Source organism: Lissotriton vulgaris, chromosome 6 (genome assembly GCF_964263255.1).
Source record: "Lissotriton vulgaris chromosome 6, aLisVul1.2, whole genome shotgun sequence".
In the NCBI taxonomy this organism is placed as follows: Eukaryota; Metazoa; Chordata; class Amphibia; order Caudata; family Salamandridae; genus Lissotriton; species Lissotriton vulgaris.
The window spans coordinates 708594889-708616231 of NC_141694.1; the positions used below are offsets into that span (position 1 = coordinate 708594889).

General features: G+C 45.9%; 1 protein-coding gene across 1 annotated transcript in view; it reads left to right on the forward strand.

Moving 5' to 3' along the window:
- Positions 1-4125, forward strand: part of PDSS2 (decaprenyl diphosphate synthase subunit 2) — a 694554-nt gene extending 690429 nt beyond the window's left edge. Inside the window, exon 8 of the mRNA XM_086926695.1 lies at positions 3134-4125. Coding sequence (XP_086782821.1) covers positions 3134-3292 — 159 coding nt within the window. The 3' untranslated portion in view covers positions 3293-4125. The remainder of the gene's footprint in view (positions 1-3133) is intronic.
- Positions 4126-21343: the final 17218 nt, after the last annotated feature.

A 21343-nucleotide genomic window follows, 5' to 3' on the forward strand; every position in this document is an offset into this window, starting at 1 on the left:
ACAACTGACGGATAGCAGGCTGGTCTGGACCCCCATCCTGCCCGAAAGACCCCCAGGTAAATACCTTAAACCTGGTGGGAATCTCCGGGATACGTTCAACAACCTCCATTACTACATGTTTGTTTCTTCGGGTGACAGCAGTAGAGCCACGATATGGTATTATGAAGCAGACATGGGCGTGGCCTACTGCGGGTCACACTCCTCGGCCACACCCACCAAGGCCACATCTAATACTCCCTTCTGAAATGTCTCAATCCTCACATCCTGCCCCTCCCCTCCCCTCCCTTCCCCTACAGAAGTCGGGCACATTAGTCATGCCCACGCTGCCCGGAGTGTAGCTGGACACACTTCTCTTCATCCCAGCATTGCACAGAGTAGCCCAGAACTCTCAATTTGGCTAAATTCTTAGTCGTGAGAAATAATTTGCATGTTGATGACACAACCTTTGACATTGAGGACTTCACATGAAGGCAAAACTGTAAAATGGTAGAACTGCAGTAAATAGATGTAAAACGAATAAAGTAACAGGGAGCCCTCCCTAAAGTAACCATACAAAGAAAACAGCACCGACTAAAGAATATGCAACAAAGTGTTCAGTTGAAAAATGTATTGTCCTTAAAGAGATAAATTAACTCATGAGCCTAATAAAGCTGCAGTAAAAAAAATAAAAATAATCTTGGAAAAAATGTTTAAGTTGCAAAAGGGATAGAACACTAGAAACGGAAAGAAAATGGTAGCTTCTGTGAACTATATGGAGTAAAATAATTTTGAGTTGTCGGTGCCGGGACATACTTTAAAAACCCTGCCCAGTGGTGTTTCCACAGCCTCGCCCCTTCTTTTTTTGCCTGGCACACTCCCGCAGGGACCATTGCTGCAAAACACTGCTACTGACCGCTGCCAGCTCATAATGTGCGTCATTTTCATTGACATTTATTTAATCTAACAGCCCTCACCAGAGCCCTCAATGATTCACCCATCAAATGGCTTCATTTGAATGTTTCTCGGCTGTATCGGTCAGTTGCCTTATGCATCAACGTGTCGGTATATGTTGCAGAAGGCACAGCTATTTAATAGCCCCACCTGCACGGGTGAGTGAGTATGTGTACTCGGAGAGTAGAGAACAGCTATGGTAAGAGTCAAGATTTCTGCTCTGGATGACAGGAAAGGTGGCTGTCTGTCAGTGTGTGTGTGTGTGAGGGGGTTCTGTCTGTGTGTGTGTGCGTGGTTCTGTCTGTGTGTGTGTGTGGGGGGGTTCTGTCTGTGTGTGGGGGGTTCTGTCTGTGTGTGTGGGGTTCTGTCTGTGTGTGTGGGGGTCTGTCTGTCCGTGTGGGGTTCTGTCTGGGGTTCTGTCTGTCTGTGTGGGGTTCTGTCTGTGTGTGGGGTTATGTGTGTGTGTGTGTGTGGCTCTGTGTGTGGCTCTGTCTGTGTGTGGGTGCATGTGGCTGTGTGTGTGGATGCAAATGCAATAGGTCTCGCATTTGCGAGAGATTAAGCTATTGGCATTGTAAATGACAATGCCATGTATTTATCTGTTTCAAAACCAACACATAAATAAAAATGTTGTCATTTACAATGCCAATAGCTCTAAATTTTGCAAAGGCGAGACCGTTGCCTTGTAAATGCTTGTTTTTATGGGAACCGACTTTGGGCATTCCACTTAACTGAACTGTTACACGGCAGATCATCTGAAATCTGATAACTTTTGGAATTCAAGGAGCTTTTACTGGGTTGAGTCAATCCCTCCATCCGATTATGTTCCTTCAGGCGTGGTTTCCCCTCAGATTGATAGTCCAAACTGCCCATTCATTTAGGGGCCCCGGAGCCAAAGTTGCCAAAATAGAACAACTATACTGTCCATCCTTGAAAGTTTGGGCCTCATACCTTCTCAAGAGAGTTACCGCCATCTTCACTGCCGAGTATACTGTGACAGCATTCCCAGACTTGTTTCCAGCTCGCTTGCTGACGGGTCCAACCTTTTAGGGCAGTTCTGGCGCTGACACTGCTGTGCCAGAAGGGAATCCTCCACACTGCTGACTAGTTTTAGGGCTCAGGGCGGGGGTGGGGGCAGGCTAGGTATTTTGGCAGGGTCTTAGGGCTCAGGGCAGGGGGTCGGGTATTTTTAGTGCTGGGGATGGGTTTTATTCGCTCAGGGTGGGAGGGAGGGGCGGTTTTCATGGCTAGGGGTCAGTTTAGGGTTCAGGTCGGAGTGCCGGGTTTGGGGTGTTTTTTTTTTTTTTTTTTTGCAGGAACCGGGTTTTAGGGCTGAGGGTGGGTGGTCGGGTAGTTTTGAAGGTTGGGGCGAGGTGATTTGCAGTGCTGGTGTATTAGGTTTTAGGGCAGAGGGGCTGGGGTGTGCACTTTACCACACATATCCATTTAGCAATCCTGACTTTAACAACGAAATTCATTGTAAAGTCATGCGTGGTAAAGGCATGCGTGGTAAGGACGTGGTCGTGGTTCAGATCGCATTGTTTGGGAATGTGTGGTTGTGCCATACAACAGGACGAATATGCTTCAGAGTCTTAACAGCACCACTGAACAGTGTGTAGGAGCTGTTGCTAGAAAAGTTTCCAGAGCCAGTCTGGTTCCTGGGGGAAACCCAAAAGTTGAGGAATCTGTAGTTAGAAGTATTGATGGGAAGAGTTTTTACTTCTCTGCATGCAGGTACCATCTACATGTGTGGCAATACTTAAATGGAGCTTCTCTCTCTCTATCTATCTATCTCTCTCTCTCTCTCTCTATATATATATATATATATATATATATATATATATTTTATAGATAGATAGATCTATATATATCTATCTATCCTAACTATATCTACCTACTGGCGTTAAAGCCAAACCTATCTATCATCTGTGAATCCTCCACTTGGGCATGTTATTCTCTTACACGTAATCAGAAGAGAAAGTCCAATGGGGAGAGCTATTTCTAAGAGTAAATATTTTGTGCTTATTTGCCTTTAAATATATTACATTCATCAGAACTCACGGGGGGGGGGGGGATAACAGGTGCACACACTGGTACGTATATGATTGTATAAGGCATGGGAATCTGAGGACTTTTTGTTTTAAGGAAAGGGTTCCTTACCATCACTGCTAATATTCTCCTTCTTTGTCTGTTTTTCTTACAGTTGGAAGAAGCAATCAAAGCTGGCAAAGGTGTCCCTGCAGCTATTGACCTGTGTCGTTACCATGGAAACAAGGCCTTGGAAGCCCTCGAGGGCTTTCCTCCCTCGGAGGCCAAGTCCGCCTTGGAGAACATCGTGTATGCGATCACCAGATTCTCCTGAGATCACTGAAGTCATATGGGGAGATAATTCGCACCTTAAATTAATATATCGAAAATCAGCGGAGGACTGGGCCTGGTGTGGACGGCGACAAAGAGAGGGGGGAGACACCTTCATACATATGGGGGTGGTCTGAATTCAAACTGGTGGCTTCAAACATTTTTCTAACTCACCACACCAGGGAAGGAGCTTGTTTTCCTTCGGAACTGCAGCAAACAAAATCAGAAAATAAGGTCAAATAGTTTTCACTTGTCATGCCAGAAGCACACTTGAGGCTGCACCGGCAGAAATAATTAATGAGCCTCCCTCCTGTGACCTCAGCAAATGGACAGGAAATAAGTCCTTATTGATTGGACATAGCCGGGGATGGCGCCAGCGTGGTGGCCTGTGGTTTCCCTGCTCCAGAGGACAGGGAGGGGACCCGGAGGAGGGGGCGCGCGCCGAGCTGCAGGTGTCAGGCGCGCTCCTGAGACAGGAGGCGAAGTCGTCGAGAATTAAACGTGCACATTTATCAATGGAGCAGAACAGAGTCCAGACAGTGAATTAAAACAATAGAAATCGTTTCCGTCTGCAGCGCTGCTGGGTCTCCTTACGCTGGTTTAAAAAAAACAGTAATGTCTATAAATGAACCTGTGATTAGCTTTTGGACTAGATGTGTTGGAAATCCTACAGATTATTTAAAAAGAAAGAAATGTGTGAAGGGACTGTTGGTTTGTATTAGGTGTCCGGGGCTCTGATGACGGAAGTTGGCTGACGCACCTGTGCCAAATATATCAATTCATCTCTTTGCAGATGAAATAAATATTTTCTCCATCGATGCTTTACGGTATCACAAATAGATTATTTTCATATTATTTTCCCCAAACCTTTGCTTTCTCCTCAGAAGATGTTTATTTCTTCTAAGTCTTTTGAAACTTGCTTTGATATACTTTCTTGTCAGATGATTTCCCCCAAACCGTTGTTTTCTCCTCGGGAAGATATTTTTTTCATCTAAGCCTTTTGAGACTTGCTTTGATTTGAACAGACTGCAAAATTTGTCAGCTTTTGTTCTAAAGTATTTACTTAAGGTGTGCTGTCTGTACTCTTAGGTAATAAGTGGTAGACGCCTACTTTTCCTTCATTCACCGCTTCTCCCAGAAAGTGTAGGACGTGACAAGTTTTTAACCTTAGTTTGTCAGCACTTGAAAGTCTGGAACCGCAGCAGGCCAATGACAGAAACAATATAAGGTCTATCGCAAGCCTGCAACCCGACACTGTCTCTACTTTGTCCATTGGAGATGATTTTTGTGGTTTGCATGCATGCAACCCGAGAAGGCCGTTGACAAGAAGGCTGAGTTTACATAAATGATGCAGATTGAGACTCAGCTACCTTTCTTCCTTCTGTGGTGTAATTACAGCCCAATCTGGAGACAGCCAGCACAGCAAACAGATTTCATTACATCGTTCACTCAAACACTTAGCACAGTTATTTATGTCAAATTCTCCCCCTCCCACCTGTGTTGAAACTGATTTTATCGAGGATTGGCTTGCTGAAGCTATTTACGCTACATTCAGTTAAATTTGACCCACCTAATTTTCATTGTCACCAAATTTGCTGGATCTTGTTAGACATAAGAGCAGTAGTATGTTTGCTTCATTGTTGCGTCCTGGATGTGTGGGTCAGATTTATCAAAGGGGTTACCCATCTATGCAACACGCACAGTACCCTTCGAAACTCCTGGCTGTTGTTCCATGACTTGGAGTGAGTAGGAGTCTACAAGTAATGTCGTTTTTTCGACTTAAAACTGGCTTTTGTAGCTATAGTGCCCGTCTTGACGTATGAGGAAGAGGTCTTTCTACTGTAGAGTGGTCACTCTTGACAGTTGATTTGCATGCAGACATTGTTTCAATCTCCCAAACCAGACACACCCACAATGTTTTGGTTCTAGAATGGCAAACACCTGGACATTGGTCCTGCAAAATATAAGAGAGGGAAAATCTGATGATTGAAAAAAATGTTTGCTTGTGAATTATCTGTCAAGACGTGCACCATAGTCACAAAAGCCAGTTTTCAGTGTTTGTAACGTCTGCTCAGCACTTGTAGGTTTCTAGTGACAGTACGTCACAGAGCAGATGTATCAGAAGATAATTCCCGTTTTATGTTCATATGTACTTGTTGTGGGAGCTAGAATGACAAATACCTGGAAAGTGATCCTACAAAATGATGTGGTGTGTATGGTTTGACTGATAAAAATCAGTGTTTGTTTTTGACTCGCCTGTTGAAAGTGACTGTTCCGAGGGCAGACAGGCCTTTACTGCCTATATTAAGACAGACACATTTCCCTTTTAGGGTTGGGATATTTTTGTCCATTTTGTAAACTTATATTTACTGTCGCAAGTCTTCTTGGTCCCCAAATGTTCTTGTGACCAATACTGTGTTGCTGCACACACAAACGAAGAACGCTCAGACACCTAAAAAATGATGACACCGTACTGGTTCATGTTGTCATTACAGATCTGCCAGTGTCCTTTGACTAGCTTTGGTTGTCGCCTTAAGCTGCAGGCAATAACAGCTGCAAATTACCCTCCCATCAGTTATTTGCCTTTTACCGTGAGGGTGCATTACAAGAGTTGGTTAGAAACAGCCATTATTGCTTTGCAGGTAATGGCAATAAAGCTATTAGCAAGCACCACCACCCAGAAATTAATGCTGCGGAGCAGGAGCTGGCTGCCACCTGAAAGATATAGTGAAAACAAACATTGGCAACACCAATAGGTTTTGCCTATGCGAGATCTGTTGGCCTTGTCAATCTTTTTTTTCTTTAATGTTGAATAGCAGTGCTAGCTGCTGTGCTACATAGCTTAAAGTATAATAATTTTGAAAAAGTGATTTTTTTGTGGGTAGACCACGTCATAGATTTTATTTTTTTGTTTTAAGTTGTGCACGTACAAACAAGTTAAAATTGTTTTTTTGCTATATTTAATGTGCAGTTTATAAGTCTTGATCGAATGCCCCTTGCAATTACCACTTTGTCGCTAGTTGGAACACAGAGCTGGGGAACCAGGTTCGAGTCTCTGCAGCCGGCTCAACATCCTGTGATTCTAGACAAATCACTTAATCTCCCTGGGTCTGTAAAAATAAAGGTGTCCTTGTGTAATGCAACTGGTGCTCATGTAAAGCACTCCAAGTCCTTCTGGTCAACTTTTTGTAATGTAAACCAAGCTATGCGGGTGTGGAAGGGGCATGCAGTGACAGGTGTTAGGTGGTGGGAAGGACAGGCCGGCAACAAACGGAGAAGAGGCATGCAGCGATGCAATTGAGGTTATGGTAGGGACTGGTAAGCATCAAACAGAATGTGCACGCTGGAAAGTAAAAAAAAAACTAATCACATGTACAGACAAGTTAAAATGGATATTTTCCCTATACTTGATATGTATTTTATATTCTTGAACAAATGCCTATTGCAGTTACCTTCGTGTCCAGGTGTAGCTACTAGAACATTGAGCATGGAGAGGCTGTGTGGCATTACCGCCACAGCTGCTGACTGGAGCTGGGCAACCAAGTTCGGGTCTCACTGCCTGCTCAACATCTTGTGATTCTGAACAAATCACGTAATCTCCCGTGCTAAATGAATGTGTCCTTGTGTAATGTAACTGGTGCTGATGTAAAGTTCTCCAAGTCCTTCCAGTTGACTTCGCAATATAAAACAAGCTATGACTAAGGTAGAAGGAAGGCAACTAGCGAAGTAGTGGGGAAGCGGCATGCAATGACAGGAGCGTGGGAGGGCTAGGGTGTTGTGTAGTTTCCATCCTACAGTAGAAACTGTGCGTTTGTGGACAGTATAACCATTGGGACGTGCTAGAATGAGTCCATGCACCCCCTCAGGATATCTTTTCCCATAGGCCAGCTAGCTCACAGTGCCACCATAAGTACCCCTAAACCTAGGCGGGTAGCAAATGTTTCTGGCAAACACTGAAAATGGCAACCCTGATCCCTCAGGAATTGTGGTAACAGATCTAGAACCCTTTTGCGCTGGGCCTAACTAAGACACATGACAAGGTCAGCAATAGACAGTGAAGGGGCATGCAGCGACAGAAGTGAGGTGGTGGTAGGGACGAGCCAGAAATGAACTGAATGTGGATGCTGGAAAGTAAAGAAGAAAGTATGTTACAGGTGCGCAGCCAGTGGAATGACATTGGTTGCCGGAAGCAGTATTTGGACCAAGCTTCACAGCCAGAATGAAGACGTGAAGCCGAGCAAGAAGCTGGAGGCAGGAGGAGGCGATGACCAACAAGAAGAAAGGGACAAACTGACATGGGAGCCAACTAATGGTAAGTAATGGGTGAGCGCTAAGCCCTTTTTAGGATTGTTTTTTTATTTTCGTTACAAGAGATTTCCCAAGCACGGCACAAGCACTGTGTAGGCAAAACCTAAAAACACTCCTTCAGTCTGCTGTGAAGCAGCCAGTTTGGACAAGTTTGTCTGGACTTCTCTGCTTTCTTCTGCTGTAAGGGAAGCCCTAGTAGTTGAAACTATAGAAAACCGTTAACAACCTGAGTTCATGTGTTTTTTCTACTTTTCATTGGCTGGTTGGGATATTATCCCCATGTGCCTATGAAGTTTCTTGGGAATGGCTGTCATCAAGTCTATTAGTATGTTTAAGAATTATGGCTGGGGGAGGCCAATGGTATCTGTTTTGGACTAAAATGATGGCAATTTCCCACAAGAGTAACAACAGCTCCTCCTGAGGCATTGCAGTTTTCATGACAGTCCATGGTTCGAGGTAGCCTCTATTTCTCTCAATAAGGCTCATTCTGGTGGCTGTGTTCAGTCTGTACAGCCTTAGCATTAGCTTAGCAGACATGCCCAGGAGATGCAAGTGTCCTATTATTTAGTGTAGCCCACCACCTTCACCTTTAGTATGTCCCCGTGCAGGATTTTGGAGCAGAGGACTTGAATATGCTATAGTTTCTGGATCTATGTCTTTGAGAAGCTATATTTTGGGGTATTTTTATGTCTGTCGTGCATCAATATGTACTGACTGCGGTATGGTAAAGTTTGCATACATTTTGGTGTTTTGAACCACACCTTAATGGTCTGGCATTAACAACGTTTCATATTAACTTTTTTGCGCACTTGTTAGCAGATTTATGAGTGTCACCCAAAGCACTGCAGCAGTCGAAAATGCTACGCTGTGTGACAGGAAGGGCGCAGGAGAGCGCAATATTTAAGGAGAAATGGCACCCTCCTACCCTCTCTCTAGCACCAGCTGCTGAGCACCATGCACATACTTTTGCACCATAGTGTAAAGTTGTGTACGAGAGTCTAGTATAGGTTTTGTACTGGCTCCCTTCCAGTGCAAAATGCTATGCTTAGAAAACTTTTAAAACTTCTCCTACTGTGTGTGTTGTAATGTGCAGCACACAGGCAAAGTCGGAAAATAAGGGATAAATAAAAACATTGCTTGTTTTAACAGCTGCTTTGAAGTGGCGTTAATTTCACGCAAAACCCTGTCTACTGTTATTAGTAAATAGGGTTTTGCTTCACAAACCATAGGGGATTGCATTGGAACGTCCATGTAACGCCCCATTGACGCTAAGTAACACAAATCAGTGTTTTGCCTTTGTTAGAACTGGGATTTCTGGTTGCTAAGGCTTACGCCAAAGCCAGGCAGAAACCACCATTCTAGTCAGGGCAAGGGAGTCACACGCCAAGATAACCCCTGCTCACTCCCTTGGTAGCTTGGCACGAGCAGACAGGCTTATCCCGGATTTATTTTTATTTAACAAAGGTCCTAGGCTTTAGTAATACTCGAAGGAATTTTCACAGGCTTGAAATAAGGACTGTGTGTTTTTTCTTCTTCAGTGTCCAGCCGGACATAGAAGTGTTTATTTTAACATAAATTAACGTTATATACAGAATAAGGTGAGACAAGTCACACATTAATAACTGGGCACAAGCCTGTACCAAGTCAAAGAAAGAACATACAAATCATAGAAAGAGCAGTACTGCACAAACAGTCGACAAACGTTTCAATCCCTATCTCCAAAAATATAGTGGGATCATCTTCAGGACTATAATGAAGAGCTTAGCCTGATTGGTCGAGTGAGCCGTAGTAGCCTAGCAAAATTGCGTAGGTATCCGGAAGGATTAATGGCAAAACCAATTGGGTCGGTCCAATTTGACCATTGGAGCCTAGCGTTTATTGAGTAGGCTTGATAATGCGTACTGACAGGGAACTAATGTTGATCCTCAATAAGGGTGAGCCTGTGAAAAAATAATAATTAAAGTGGGAATTAGGTCAATGGTGGTAAAGTGAGTGAAGGTGAAGGCGGCGAGTGCAAGCAGGTTATTGCCGTAAGATAATACTTATGGTCTGAGCAGGGCGATAAATAGCGTGAACCTTTTCCGTGCGAGCCGCAAGGTGCTCGTAGAGGGGCCGAAATTGGTTCCCGTCTGGAGGCGCAATGGCCGAGTGACGGGAACCAATTTCGGCCCCTCTACGAGCACCTTGCGGCTCGCACGGAAAAGGTCCACGCTATTGTTATGTTATGTTATGTTATGTTATTTATTCTTTTGTATAGCGCACGGCTACTCAAAAAGAGTGTCCCGGCGCTTAAGGAGAAGGAATGCTGCAACACAATAACATAACACTGTAACAGAAAAAGGACGGAAGGTCAACCGGGCAAATACACAAGAAACGGGCTACTGGGCAAACAGTATTTAGCCCCCTGCTCAGACCATAAGTATTATCTTACGGCAATAACCTGCTTGCACTCGCCGCCTTCACCTTCACTCACTTTACCACCATTGACCTAATTCCCACTTTAATTATTATTTTTTCACAGGCTCACCCTTATTGAGGATCAACATTAGTTCCCTGTCAGTACGCACCGATCAAGCCTACTCTATAAACGCTAGGCTCCAATGGTCAAATTGGACCGACCCAATTGGTTTTGCCATTAATCCTTCCGGATACCTACGCAATTTTGCTAGGCTACTACGGCTCACTCGACCAATCAGGCAAAGCTCTTCATTATAGTCCTGAAGATGATCCCACTATATTTTTGGAGATAGGGATCGAAACGTTAGTCGACTGTTTGTGCAGTACTGCTCTTTCTATGATTTGTATGTTCTATGGCAGTTACTGTGGGTTTGAGCTTATTTAAATTTTCTATTGTACTATAAGCCACCCTGTTCTCCACGTTTGCCTGTGATTTCCTTCTTTTCAAATTTTTTCCCCCATGTATTGTCCTTCTTTGACTTGGTACAGGCTTGTGCCCAGTTATTAATGTGTGACTTGTCTCACCTTATTCTGTATATAACGTTAATTTATGTTAAAATAAACACTTCTATGTCCGGCTGGACACTGAAGAAGAAAAAACACGCAGTCCTTATTTCAAGCCTGTGAAAATTCCTTCGAGTATTACTAAAGCCTAGGACCTTTGTTAAATAAAAATAAGTAGTACTACGCGTGGTCCTTGGCCACTATTACGGGTTCCCTTGTTTCTTGATACCTAGGCTTATCCCGGAGGCAATGTGTAAAGCATTTGCGCACGCACACAACAGCAACAACATCCTAGGCACACCACGCCACAAAAGGAACTCCACACAAGGTTATATAATAATAACTTTTGTATTGTCAAAACACATCAGATAGTAATCACACAATATACATTGTGCTAACTGGCACGGGCAATATTCATAAGGGATTATTTACACCAGGACAGGGCCTCTTGGGCCACTGTCAGAATCAGCACTTAGTAGAACTAGCACTTAGAATAACTGTAACACCAGATAACAATTATAGATCACACCCAGTAACCACTGGTAACAGGTAGGTACACACTACGCAATACTAATAACCATAGGGCTAGATCACGCAGGAACACAAGCTCACTAGTATAACATACTAGGCAAAGCAAACTTCTAAGCATGAGCACCTTTAGAAGTATAACACAAGCATAAAGGCAAAGCACATTACGCAGCAATCACATTTAGGCCTAAACAGTATAACTACAGTAGGTAATCTCCTCACTAGTCTAAACACATTAGACCCTACCCCCTAAGCATAACTCACATTTAGGGGCGTAAATCATAGTGAAACACAATCTCACTAACACAAACCTCCACAGGTAAAACCATCCCTAGAGGTATCAATACAGGGTGCGTAAAACATACTGAATGCATTACATTTCCTAGCACCACATTTAAAGCACATATCACATTTAAATCAGATTAGCACATAAATCACATTTAGGCAATTATCATCACAAACATATTAGGTAATCACCTTGCGCAAAAATCACATTAGGGCCTTGCGCCGTAGCCACATACCAGCCCCCCGGTCAACTGGCCATCTAAGAAGGGGCTCAACTGCCCTGTGTCCAGAATGTCAGGGCGCGCTGCCAATGCAGCGCCAGTCAGGGGTGCGCCACCAGCGCAAACCTAAACATTGCAGCTGCCCACTACTTGCTGGGCAGCTGAGAACAATCACAAGGGCCTAAACGCTGCAGCTGGCACTAAGTGCTGCTCAGCTGTGACAGGCCAAGGTAGGGGTGAAGAGTGCGACTCACTCCGGGGTTCACAAAGAACAGGTCCCCCTAAAAGAAACAAAAAGCCTAAACGGTGCAGCTGCCCACTACTTGCTGGGCAGCTGTAAATCAGCCAAACTGCGACAGGGCCCTCACTGGCCCTAGAACAAAACTGCACCAACTGTTGGAGCCCTCTTGGCTCTGAAAACAAATATGCCCACTGGAGCCCTCCGGCTCAAGACAAGAATGCATCAATGTTGGAGCCCTCTGGCTCTGTACAAAATGGTGGGGCGACCCACTGCAATCCAGGGCCGCCCCCACCCTGGGCGAGCAATGCGGCATGTCCATGGGGTCCCTCTGGACCCTTTGACCAATTGTGTGCCCCCTCGTTGGAGCCTCGACCGGCTCGAGAGAAATGCGCCCGGAAGCCTTGTGGGCTTTGACGAACGACTGGGCCCTCAGAAGAGCCTAAGTAACCAATTGCCGCCTTGTGGAGCCTCTCGGGGCTCATCAACAAATATGCCCCCTTAGAGCCTCGGGGGCTCTGCAACAAATATGGCCTCTTCGTTGGAGTCCCTCGTGGGGGATTCGAATTAGACAAAATGCCCCCAGAGCCTCGTGGGCTCCTATGGCGCAACACTGCCCGGAGCGGAGGAACGACCCCGGGGACGCCCGCACTCAACGGCTGTTCGGGCAGGCGGCGGCTCCTCGCGGCATCTGCTCCTCTCCGCCGGGCTTCTCCTGGTGGCGGCAGCAGGGCTCACTCCTCGGGAGAGCCTCGCTGGGGGACAGGCTTCTTCTTTCTGCCGGGCAGGAGCGAGGGGGGCCTCCCGTCCGCTTCCTGGTTCCCTGCTCCTCCTCAACCAATCAGAGCGCAGCGCTGGGTCCAATCCCAGAGCGGCGCTGCTCGTGACGCTGGGGGGCTGGTTTTTCGGTGGCTGGGAGAGCTCGGGGCTGCGGTGGTGATTTCTATGCACAAAAATGAGGGGTGGGCACCCTCGAATTAACCCCTACAGCGGGGTAGGCACACCATGCAGGGTGGACACGAAAATCGGCACAAGTGCGGTGTGGGCAGCTGCGAAAAGGCAGCAAAATGCAGGGTGGGCTGCTGCGAGGGTAACAAGAAAGCCCTCCCAAGCGCTTAGTGGCAAAATAAAGCGCTCCCAGGCGCTAGTGCAAAACAAAGAGCTCTCAAGCGCTAGGGGCCAAATAAAACGCTCCCAGGCGCTAGGGCACCACAAACACCCAAAGTAGCAGAAAAAGTCCTGGGGCAAAGAAGGTGGAGCACAGCAGCTCCCAACAAAGAAAAGTCCTCCAGCTCCCCCAGGAAAGACAGAGGGGTCCCACAGGGAGAGAGCTTTCCAAGCATCCAGGATATCCAGGGGCTGGGCAGGGCCCAGGGAGGCAAGCCATCCCCTGGGCCCCAGCAGCAGCACGCCCCTGGTAGATTCCAGTCAGAAACAAGAACAACTTCATGGGGTCACAGCCCCCTTTTTATACAGCAAATCCTTTGTCTAGCAGGGTGCAGGCAATGTGGGAACCAGCTACAATTGGTTATGGGGAACTCCTTTCACTGGCCAGGCTAGGGACATCAGACGCACCACAGGGGGTGGAGTCAGCATTGTGGAGGGAAGGACCAGCCCTATTCAGGTCCCAGGTGTACCCCTCCCTCACATCAGCATGCTAATCTCTCCATTCACCACCGGGGCAGACCCATCCTGACTCCTGGAGCCAGGCTCACCAGCCAGCTCCAGCCAATCACACGCCAGACACAAATTACACAAACATGTCAACTGCTAGAAGTGGCACTTCCACACTAGACACAATCATGCCGCATACATCATTGCGCAGCATTCAATCTCACAAGTTCGCACATACCAAACTCGACCCTGCACTCCCAACACATCAGGAACTACCATGGTCACACATATTCCCCTTGCATTTCTATGGGAGGTAGGTCACTCTCACCACACACACAGAGAGCGCACGCACTTTACACTGGACCACAGTGAAAAAGTGCGCAGAGACCTAAAATCACCAACACCCGGTTACAGAAACAGGCTAGGCAAAAGCAAAAAGTTTCAGAGTGAACCTGCCAAAAGGGCCGGGTCCAACAGCCTTGCTCACTTTGCCACTGGATTCAGGCTAGCCTGGCCGATTAAGGGTGTTTCCCAGAAACCGGTCCCAGGATGCTTGTTTCCGTTTCAGGGAAGACCTGACTCGGCAGTTCGGGCTGGACTGTTCTAATGAGGTACATGGTCAAGACTGATTTGCATAGCTGGGACTGAACTGAGGTGGCGAAGTGAGCTAAAGAATGATGATGGATTCATCCCAGATCTGTGACTGGGGGTTTGTGTCTGAAACGTTTCAGCACTCAGTCTATCATCTCCTTGTGTTTGCTTTGCTTTACTTTTAGGCAACTTTTCGGCGCAAACCCAGTTTTGCGATGGAAAGTAAATAACAAAAAAAACATTTTACCCTGGTTTACCTCACTTTTGTGATGCAAACATAGCACAAAGTGTTTGTAAATCTTGCCCAACGCGTTCTGTCCAGGGTGCTGTCATTGTTGCAGGCGCAGTTTCATTAAGTTGGCCACGCTAATATACATGACAACTTTAATGATTTTTTTAAAATACCAGTTTTTTATTAAACGAAGCAAAACTTTCAATCATGTCCTACAGCAGAAATAAAGAGGTATTTGTCATACAATCAGGACAACTTGTAGTGAGAAAATCTCAACCACATTGAGCCAAGCCTATGATTCTAATAGATGTACCCGGATGACAAATGACAAAGTACAATTCACCAAACACAGATCAAATGACCTAAAGCTAAATTCTCCAAAATGATTTGATCGTGCAATAGGCGAGGGACACTGGGATTATGGCAGACTGTCAATTCAAGGCTGAGTCTTTGGGTAGGAGATTGTTTTGTTAAAGGTATGGTACTGATCAAATTAAGATATGGAAGTGATCTTGGAGGAATGAGAACATGTATAGCTGATACGTCTATGGTTAATGAGAACAGAGTAAGTGAAAGGGTTAGATGAGTATGGCCTTAGTATGTCGTGCTTCAGATCACGGAGTGGTTATATGGTGATGTGTCAGTGCATGAAGGAGGTAGAATGGGCTCTGTTAAGAGGAGTCTGGGTGAAGGCGAAGTCAAGATTGTGTTGGATTCTGATCTGAAGTAGCAGACATAGGTAAGATAAAAATAAAGCAGTCTATCTAGTATGGAGGTGTTAGAAAAAATTAATGAAAGGTTATTGGTTAGTAACTCACCCAGTTAGATGAACATGCAATTCCGATAGAGAACAGGTGGTAAAAGACAGTGCAAGGATGCAATCAAGTATTCATATTTGAGTCCTGCATATCAGCAATCAAGGAGTTCAGATTTTTGGAGCCATTGAAGATAGATTGTTTCCATTTGAAGGTGATTTTAGACAGGCAGGGCTAATGAAGGAGATTTGTATTGCAAGATCTATAAGTATCTTCCACTTACCTATGAATGCTTTCCTTCTCTTTGCAGTATCTTTAAAGTAGTCATGGGAGATGCCAATAGACTAGCCATGCCAATTGATCTTCTGCATTTTTTTCATGTGAGATATGATCAGTTCCGAATGTGAATAAAAAATGTCTCATGATTAGTGCTCTTTGGGACGAGCAGTTTTTGAGTTTGTACGTGGGAATCCCACGTGCATTGGTCATTTCGAGCCCTTTTACGAAGTTTATTTCCAGGACTTGGGGTATCCACTTTTCCACGGTAGCACAATATAGGGCATGGTCCTCCGATCCTTCTGCGAGCCCAAAGATGCAGTAGTTACCCCTTCTGTAGAGGTCTTTTAACTCTGTGAGACTTCTTTCCAGTTGTATCAATCTTAGTGTGGTGGCTTTTTATGGCTTTGGACGTGTTCTGTATGTGTACACTTGGAAGCTTATTCGCAACTCCACTTCTGTTATTCTTCCTTCTAGTAGTTGGATATCCTGTTTGATGTAGGTAAGGCCGTTTTGCATCATATCTGTCCTAGATTTTGTAAATTGAGCTTGGACATGTAGGGTTTTAAGTTTCTGCATGATGAGTTCAAGAGTCCAGCCTAGGTTTGATTGGCGAGTCAGAGCGGCAGGGTCCGGTTTGGATCTCTTTTGACCAGATTTCATGGCTTTCTGACCCCTCCTTGGAATCTTTGGAGTTGTGTGTCCTGGACTCAGGCATTCTGGTAAGTATGGCCTCTAAAGGGTTTGACAGCCATGCAACTGTTGGTAGAGAGCATAAGGGGAGTCGAAGAGTTTATAGAAAATATTCTATCAGTGCTTGATGGATCAGCCTCAGCAGCTACTAAGGTATTAGGTAGTAGGAGGAGGGTTTGTGCCAATTGCAAGGCCCACTGTTTTATGATGATGGCGTCCAGTAAAAAGGTATATAATGGATAGCCTAGGCTTGGGGGCACACTGGGCCTAGTTTGGGGTGTAGACCGCCTAGAGCCAGGTTACAGAAGATCTGATTTGGGTGAGCCAGGCAGCCAGCGACAAGAATAGCAAGTGTGGGTCACCTTAGAATGGGTGATTATGTCCTGCCAGTGTCCATCTTGGGGTCAGGCAATGCAGCTACCATTCACAGTTGGGCATTGCGGTGCTCGAAGGACTACATTGGGGTTCTGTGGGGAGGTCGGGATCAGGCAGTGTAGTCGGTGCACAAGGAGCATTACATAAGCATCTGGCCTTGGAGGCAGGTAACAACACTTCGGGATGGCAGGGAAAGCTGATGTAACTGTAGGCGTATTGGAGCTCGGGACCTAGGTGGCTATCTTCTTGGGCAGGAGCCATGCCCCCATTCATTGTCCGTTTTAATGGAACTAATGTTGATGTAAATTTTCTTATTTTACCTTTTAAAAAATATAAATACATTTAAGTCAATGTTAAAAATTATACAAGCAAAACATAACTATTAGTTTATTATAATATATGTTAAGAGCTTTAAAAAAAAAGTTCTGGTGGTCTCTAAGCCTTCAGATCAACTGCAGATTTAGCCTTGGCTTTGAAGGCTGCAGAGTTTTTCGACCATCATTAATTTTGCTGTGCCGGTTTGACAAAATATCTTGCTTATAAAAAATAAATTCCCAAAGCTGGAGTTTGTTCTTGAAAAACTAAATAAAATCAATGGCCCTGAAATGTAGGGAATTTTATCCTTGAGCCTGCGGACCAGTGAGTGATTTCCCTACCCAGGACTACCATGTGGTGGTCCAGATCAGAGGAATATAGTAATGGTCAAAACACCCTAAATAGCAGGGACTTTGCCTTCAGAAAGTGTGTGGTTTCCCAACTTCTAAATATTTCAGAGCAAATGCCTGTTTGTTTGGTAGGTGAACCTCCAGTTTATAGCAGTTCACTCGCTCTGCCAAGTCTACATGAGGGAATTTGTACCCACCATCAATTGTTCTGGTTTTACTGTGAAGAGGATTTTCTATAGAATATTTCACTGATTACTCAACCACTTGGAGATCACATCTGTCATAATAAAATCTAATACCAACATTGAGAATTTGAGCAGACTCAAAGAGGCTTAATTTCTAGCCTTCCTTACGGTGCTAGGGCCTCGCTAGGAAATATGACTCAGGTTAACTTTGAGGACTCTTAAAGGGAGAACAGTCGGGAATCTCTGTTATTGTCCTCCATTCATGCTGTCACGCACTGTTCTGTAGGGGAAATAAACATGTCTTAATTACCTTAAACAAGTAAGTAAAGAATATAATTGTTGGAGTCCTAATTGGTACATATAGAGGACATGCTGAGCCATTACTCGTTGAATATATATTTAGAACAATGGATTCAATTGCATGATATAAAGCTCGTCTTTCCCTAATGATCAGATCTAGCCCTATAATATTTTGGAATCCTTAGATGAGAAATCATCTCATGCTGCCTTTTAAAAGTATCTATAGCTGCGGCTGCCCTGGTTCGGGGAACATTTACCAACCAATGCCTTCAATAAATCCATCATCTACAATAGGCTAAACCTCAAAAGCATAAATTCACACAGGACAAAGACGTTTGAGCTACATTTTGTCGCCATAATTGACCCTGATTGAAACTTTCTTGCACATAGCCGCTAAGGTAACTCATAATTTTTGTGTTACCTGGGGCCTATTTGGGCTATCCTAATAGACACCTAGGGCCAGAATTATCAAGGTTTTGCGCCGCCCTTGCACCCCACCAGGGGGGATGCAGGGGCGATGCAAAACCTAAATGATATTTATCAAGCCAGGAATGGCCACCTTGCGTGGCCCTGAATGGCATGATAAATCTAGAGTAACACAAGGCAGCGCAAATCGTTGTGTTGCATTACTCTACGGCAGGGAGGCATGCCATTGGTTAAGCGTGGGTGATCCCACAAATCCACCCATGGATTTTGATGCATTCCCAGACCTACCAGTAGTGGTAGACTTGGGAATGCCTCCCTTTTTAGGTCTTGGCCTGCGTAGGCTGTGCTCGCGCAGTCTCGCTGGGCGAGAAATTATGTCTTAGAGTAGGGAGATAAACGAGCCAGCTCTTCTCCATTGGCTGGCTTCCTAAACGGCGGCCAGCCATTGGAGAAGAGCTCTGCCTGTCACTCTAATCCCTGTCTGTTTCGGATTGAGGGGCGTGTTTTTTGCAGTCCTTTCTATCCGTGACGTCATCCGTTACTCAACAGAAAACACGCCCCCAATCCGAAATTGACGGGGCTTAGAGACAAAAGGCTGTCTCTTTTAGCCATACTTGTGATTTGTATGTTATTGCAAATGTGAGCCTGTTTTCTTGTCAGTTCAAGGCGCGTATTTTCACCTGTTGGAGGCGCCGTCTGTTGCAGAATGGGGTTAGAGGTCACTCGGGAAAGGGGCGTGGCTTATCTCAGTTTACCCGGGTGTTGGCCCAGTCTTGAAAGGCAGCCATTGTTAACGCATAATAGGGTAGATAATCCCCAGGGTGGGGCCCCTCGAATGCCTGGGCCCCTCCCCGCCACGCCCACCGAGAGAGAAAGACAGAGAGATTTGTTAATAATGCACCCTGCGAGGCTGGGTCTGAGTCAAGATTTCACCATGCTTTTTGTGGGATTTGTGTTCACTTTACAAATGCTGACAAGTATGCCCCATATTTAAAACACGTAGTGCCTCGCGAGGCATATATGTCATTGTAATTAAAATTTCCTGTTTCGATTGTTACTAATGTGTACCCATTAATACGGGGTTAAAAAATCTAATCCTGAGCTTATACAGCGCCTGGTTACACTAACCAGTGTGTCCCCGCGCTAGTCATTGGCCCCAGCATCCCACACTTACAGCCTCCACAGGCCCACTCAATGGAACTAGTCCCTAAGGAATAGATACGTTTTTAATTCTTTACGGAAGACCACCTCAGAGGTTTCCACACAGAGCCTAAGGGGTAGGGTATTCCACCGACGGGCAGCCAAAAAACGGAAGGATCTTCCTCTCATTCTGGCCCTTCTGATTTTGGGAATCTGCATCATGCCAGCTCCATGTGAACGCAGCAGCCGAGTAGGGGTGTAAGATGTAAGCAAATTGCGCAGGAAGCAAGCGCCTTTCCCCTGCACAATCCTATGGCTTACGCAAAGGTGCTTTAAACAAGATACGCTCCCTAATGGGCAACCAGTGAAGCGATTCCAGGGCTTTTTTGCGGGCGGATCTCTTGGGTAGCATCAACACCAAGCGGGCGGCAGCATTCTGAATATGCTGTAGTCTCTGAAGACACTTCACATTAGCTCCCAAATAGAGGACATTTCCATATTCCAGCCTGGAGGTAACCAAGGCATGGACCAGGGCTTTCCTAGCTGTCACAGGGAGCAGATCAAGTGTCTTTCTAAGACTACGCAGAATGCCAAAGCAGGTTCCGGCCACGCGTTTGGTGTGATAATCATAGGAGATTTTATAATCAATCCAGATTCCAAGATTTTTAACTTGATCCCTGGGTACAGGTAGAGAACCCAATGATTGGGGCCACCAGGCCGATGTCCAGACAGACGGAGACTTGCCCACAATCAACGCCTCCGTTTTGTCGCCGTTCAGTCTGAGACAATTATCGGCCATCCATCCAGCCAGGTCTTGGAGACAGGACGCAAACTTACTGGCTGCATGCTCAGCCGGCTGTGTCAAAGCCACAACCAGCTGCGTATCATCTGCATTCATCACCACTTCCACTCCATATTGCTCAGTTATTAGCGCTATAGGCGCCACATAAAGATTGAAAAGGGTAGGGCTCAGGCTGGAACCCTGTGGAACCCCTTTATTCAGGGTAAAAGCCTTAGACATGTAGGGCCCTTGCTCAACATGAAAATTGCGCTTGTGGAGAAAAGAGTCCAGCCAGTCCCATGCCTTCCCTAACACTCCACCCTAGCTCGGACACTGCAGCAAGGTGTGATGCGCCACAGTGTCGAACGCGGCACTGTGATCAAGAAGAATCAGTGCCGCGGTCTGACCCTCATCCACATGTCTCCGCAAGGCCTCTGTGGAGAAGAGCAAGGCAGACTCCGTAGAGTGTTAGGCGCGAAAACCCGCCTGAGAAGGATGTAAGAGCCTATGAGCTTCAATATGAGCTGTAAGTTGCTGATTAACCAGCTTTTCAGTTATTTTAGCAAAGTAGGGAATGAGTGATATGGGCCGCACATTACTCAGTTGGTCCATACTGGTCTGTGGCTCCAGCAGGTGACGAATATAAGGTGCTAATGCACAAGTTACTACTTGTGTAACGATATATCTGTAAGAGACATTAGTTAGTGATAGATTCCTTACCTTAGAATATCCCCAGGCGTCAGACTGGATCCGGAAACTTTTGCGTAGCAATACCCCTGCGCGCCGGTAGGCGTCGTCTGCGGCTCCGCGTCCGTCGTCGGCGTCGTGAGCGCCGGGATGACGTCGTCGGAGTACTTAGACGGCGCCCATGTGCGCTGACGTCAGTTCTGACACACAGCTTTTCAGCGCCAGATACGCAGAGCCATGATAGAACTAACACTGGTGCCATGAAACTAGGGCCCTGAAAGGGGATGACCTTAACCCTAGATATCGGTTCGCAGAACGGGGAGGATGGGTGGGTCGGTAAGGAATCTATCACTAACTAATGTCTCTTACAGATATATCGTTACACAAGTAGTAACTTGTGCATCTGAAAGAGACACGTTAGTGATAGATTCCTTACCTTAGAATAGATACCCCAGCAATACCAACCCCGGTGGTGAGTCTGCGAACCAATATCACACCAGAAAGTCCTGGAGGACGGAACGGCCAAAGAAGCCATCCCTCCGGACTTGACTGTCCAGGCAGTAGTGTCTTGCGAACGTGTGCAGCGAGGCCCACGTAGCTGCCTGGCAAATGTCCTGCAGGGGGACACCGCGGCCCAGGGCAGTTGTCGTTGCCGTGGACCGAGTGGAGTGAGCCCGCAATCCAGCCGGGGGCTCCTTCCTCGCCATGGAGTAACATGCTTGGATACACAAGATGATCCACCTAGAGATGGTCCTCTTGTGCACAGCCTTACCCTTCTGTGCGCCCACGTAACC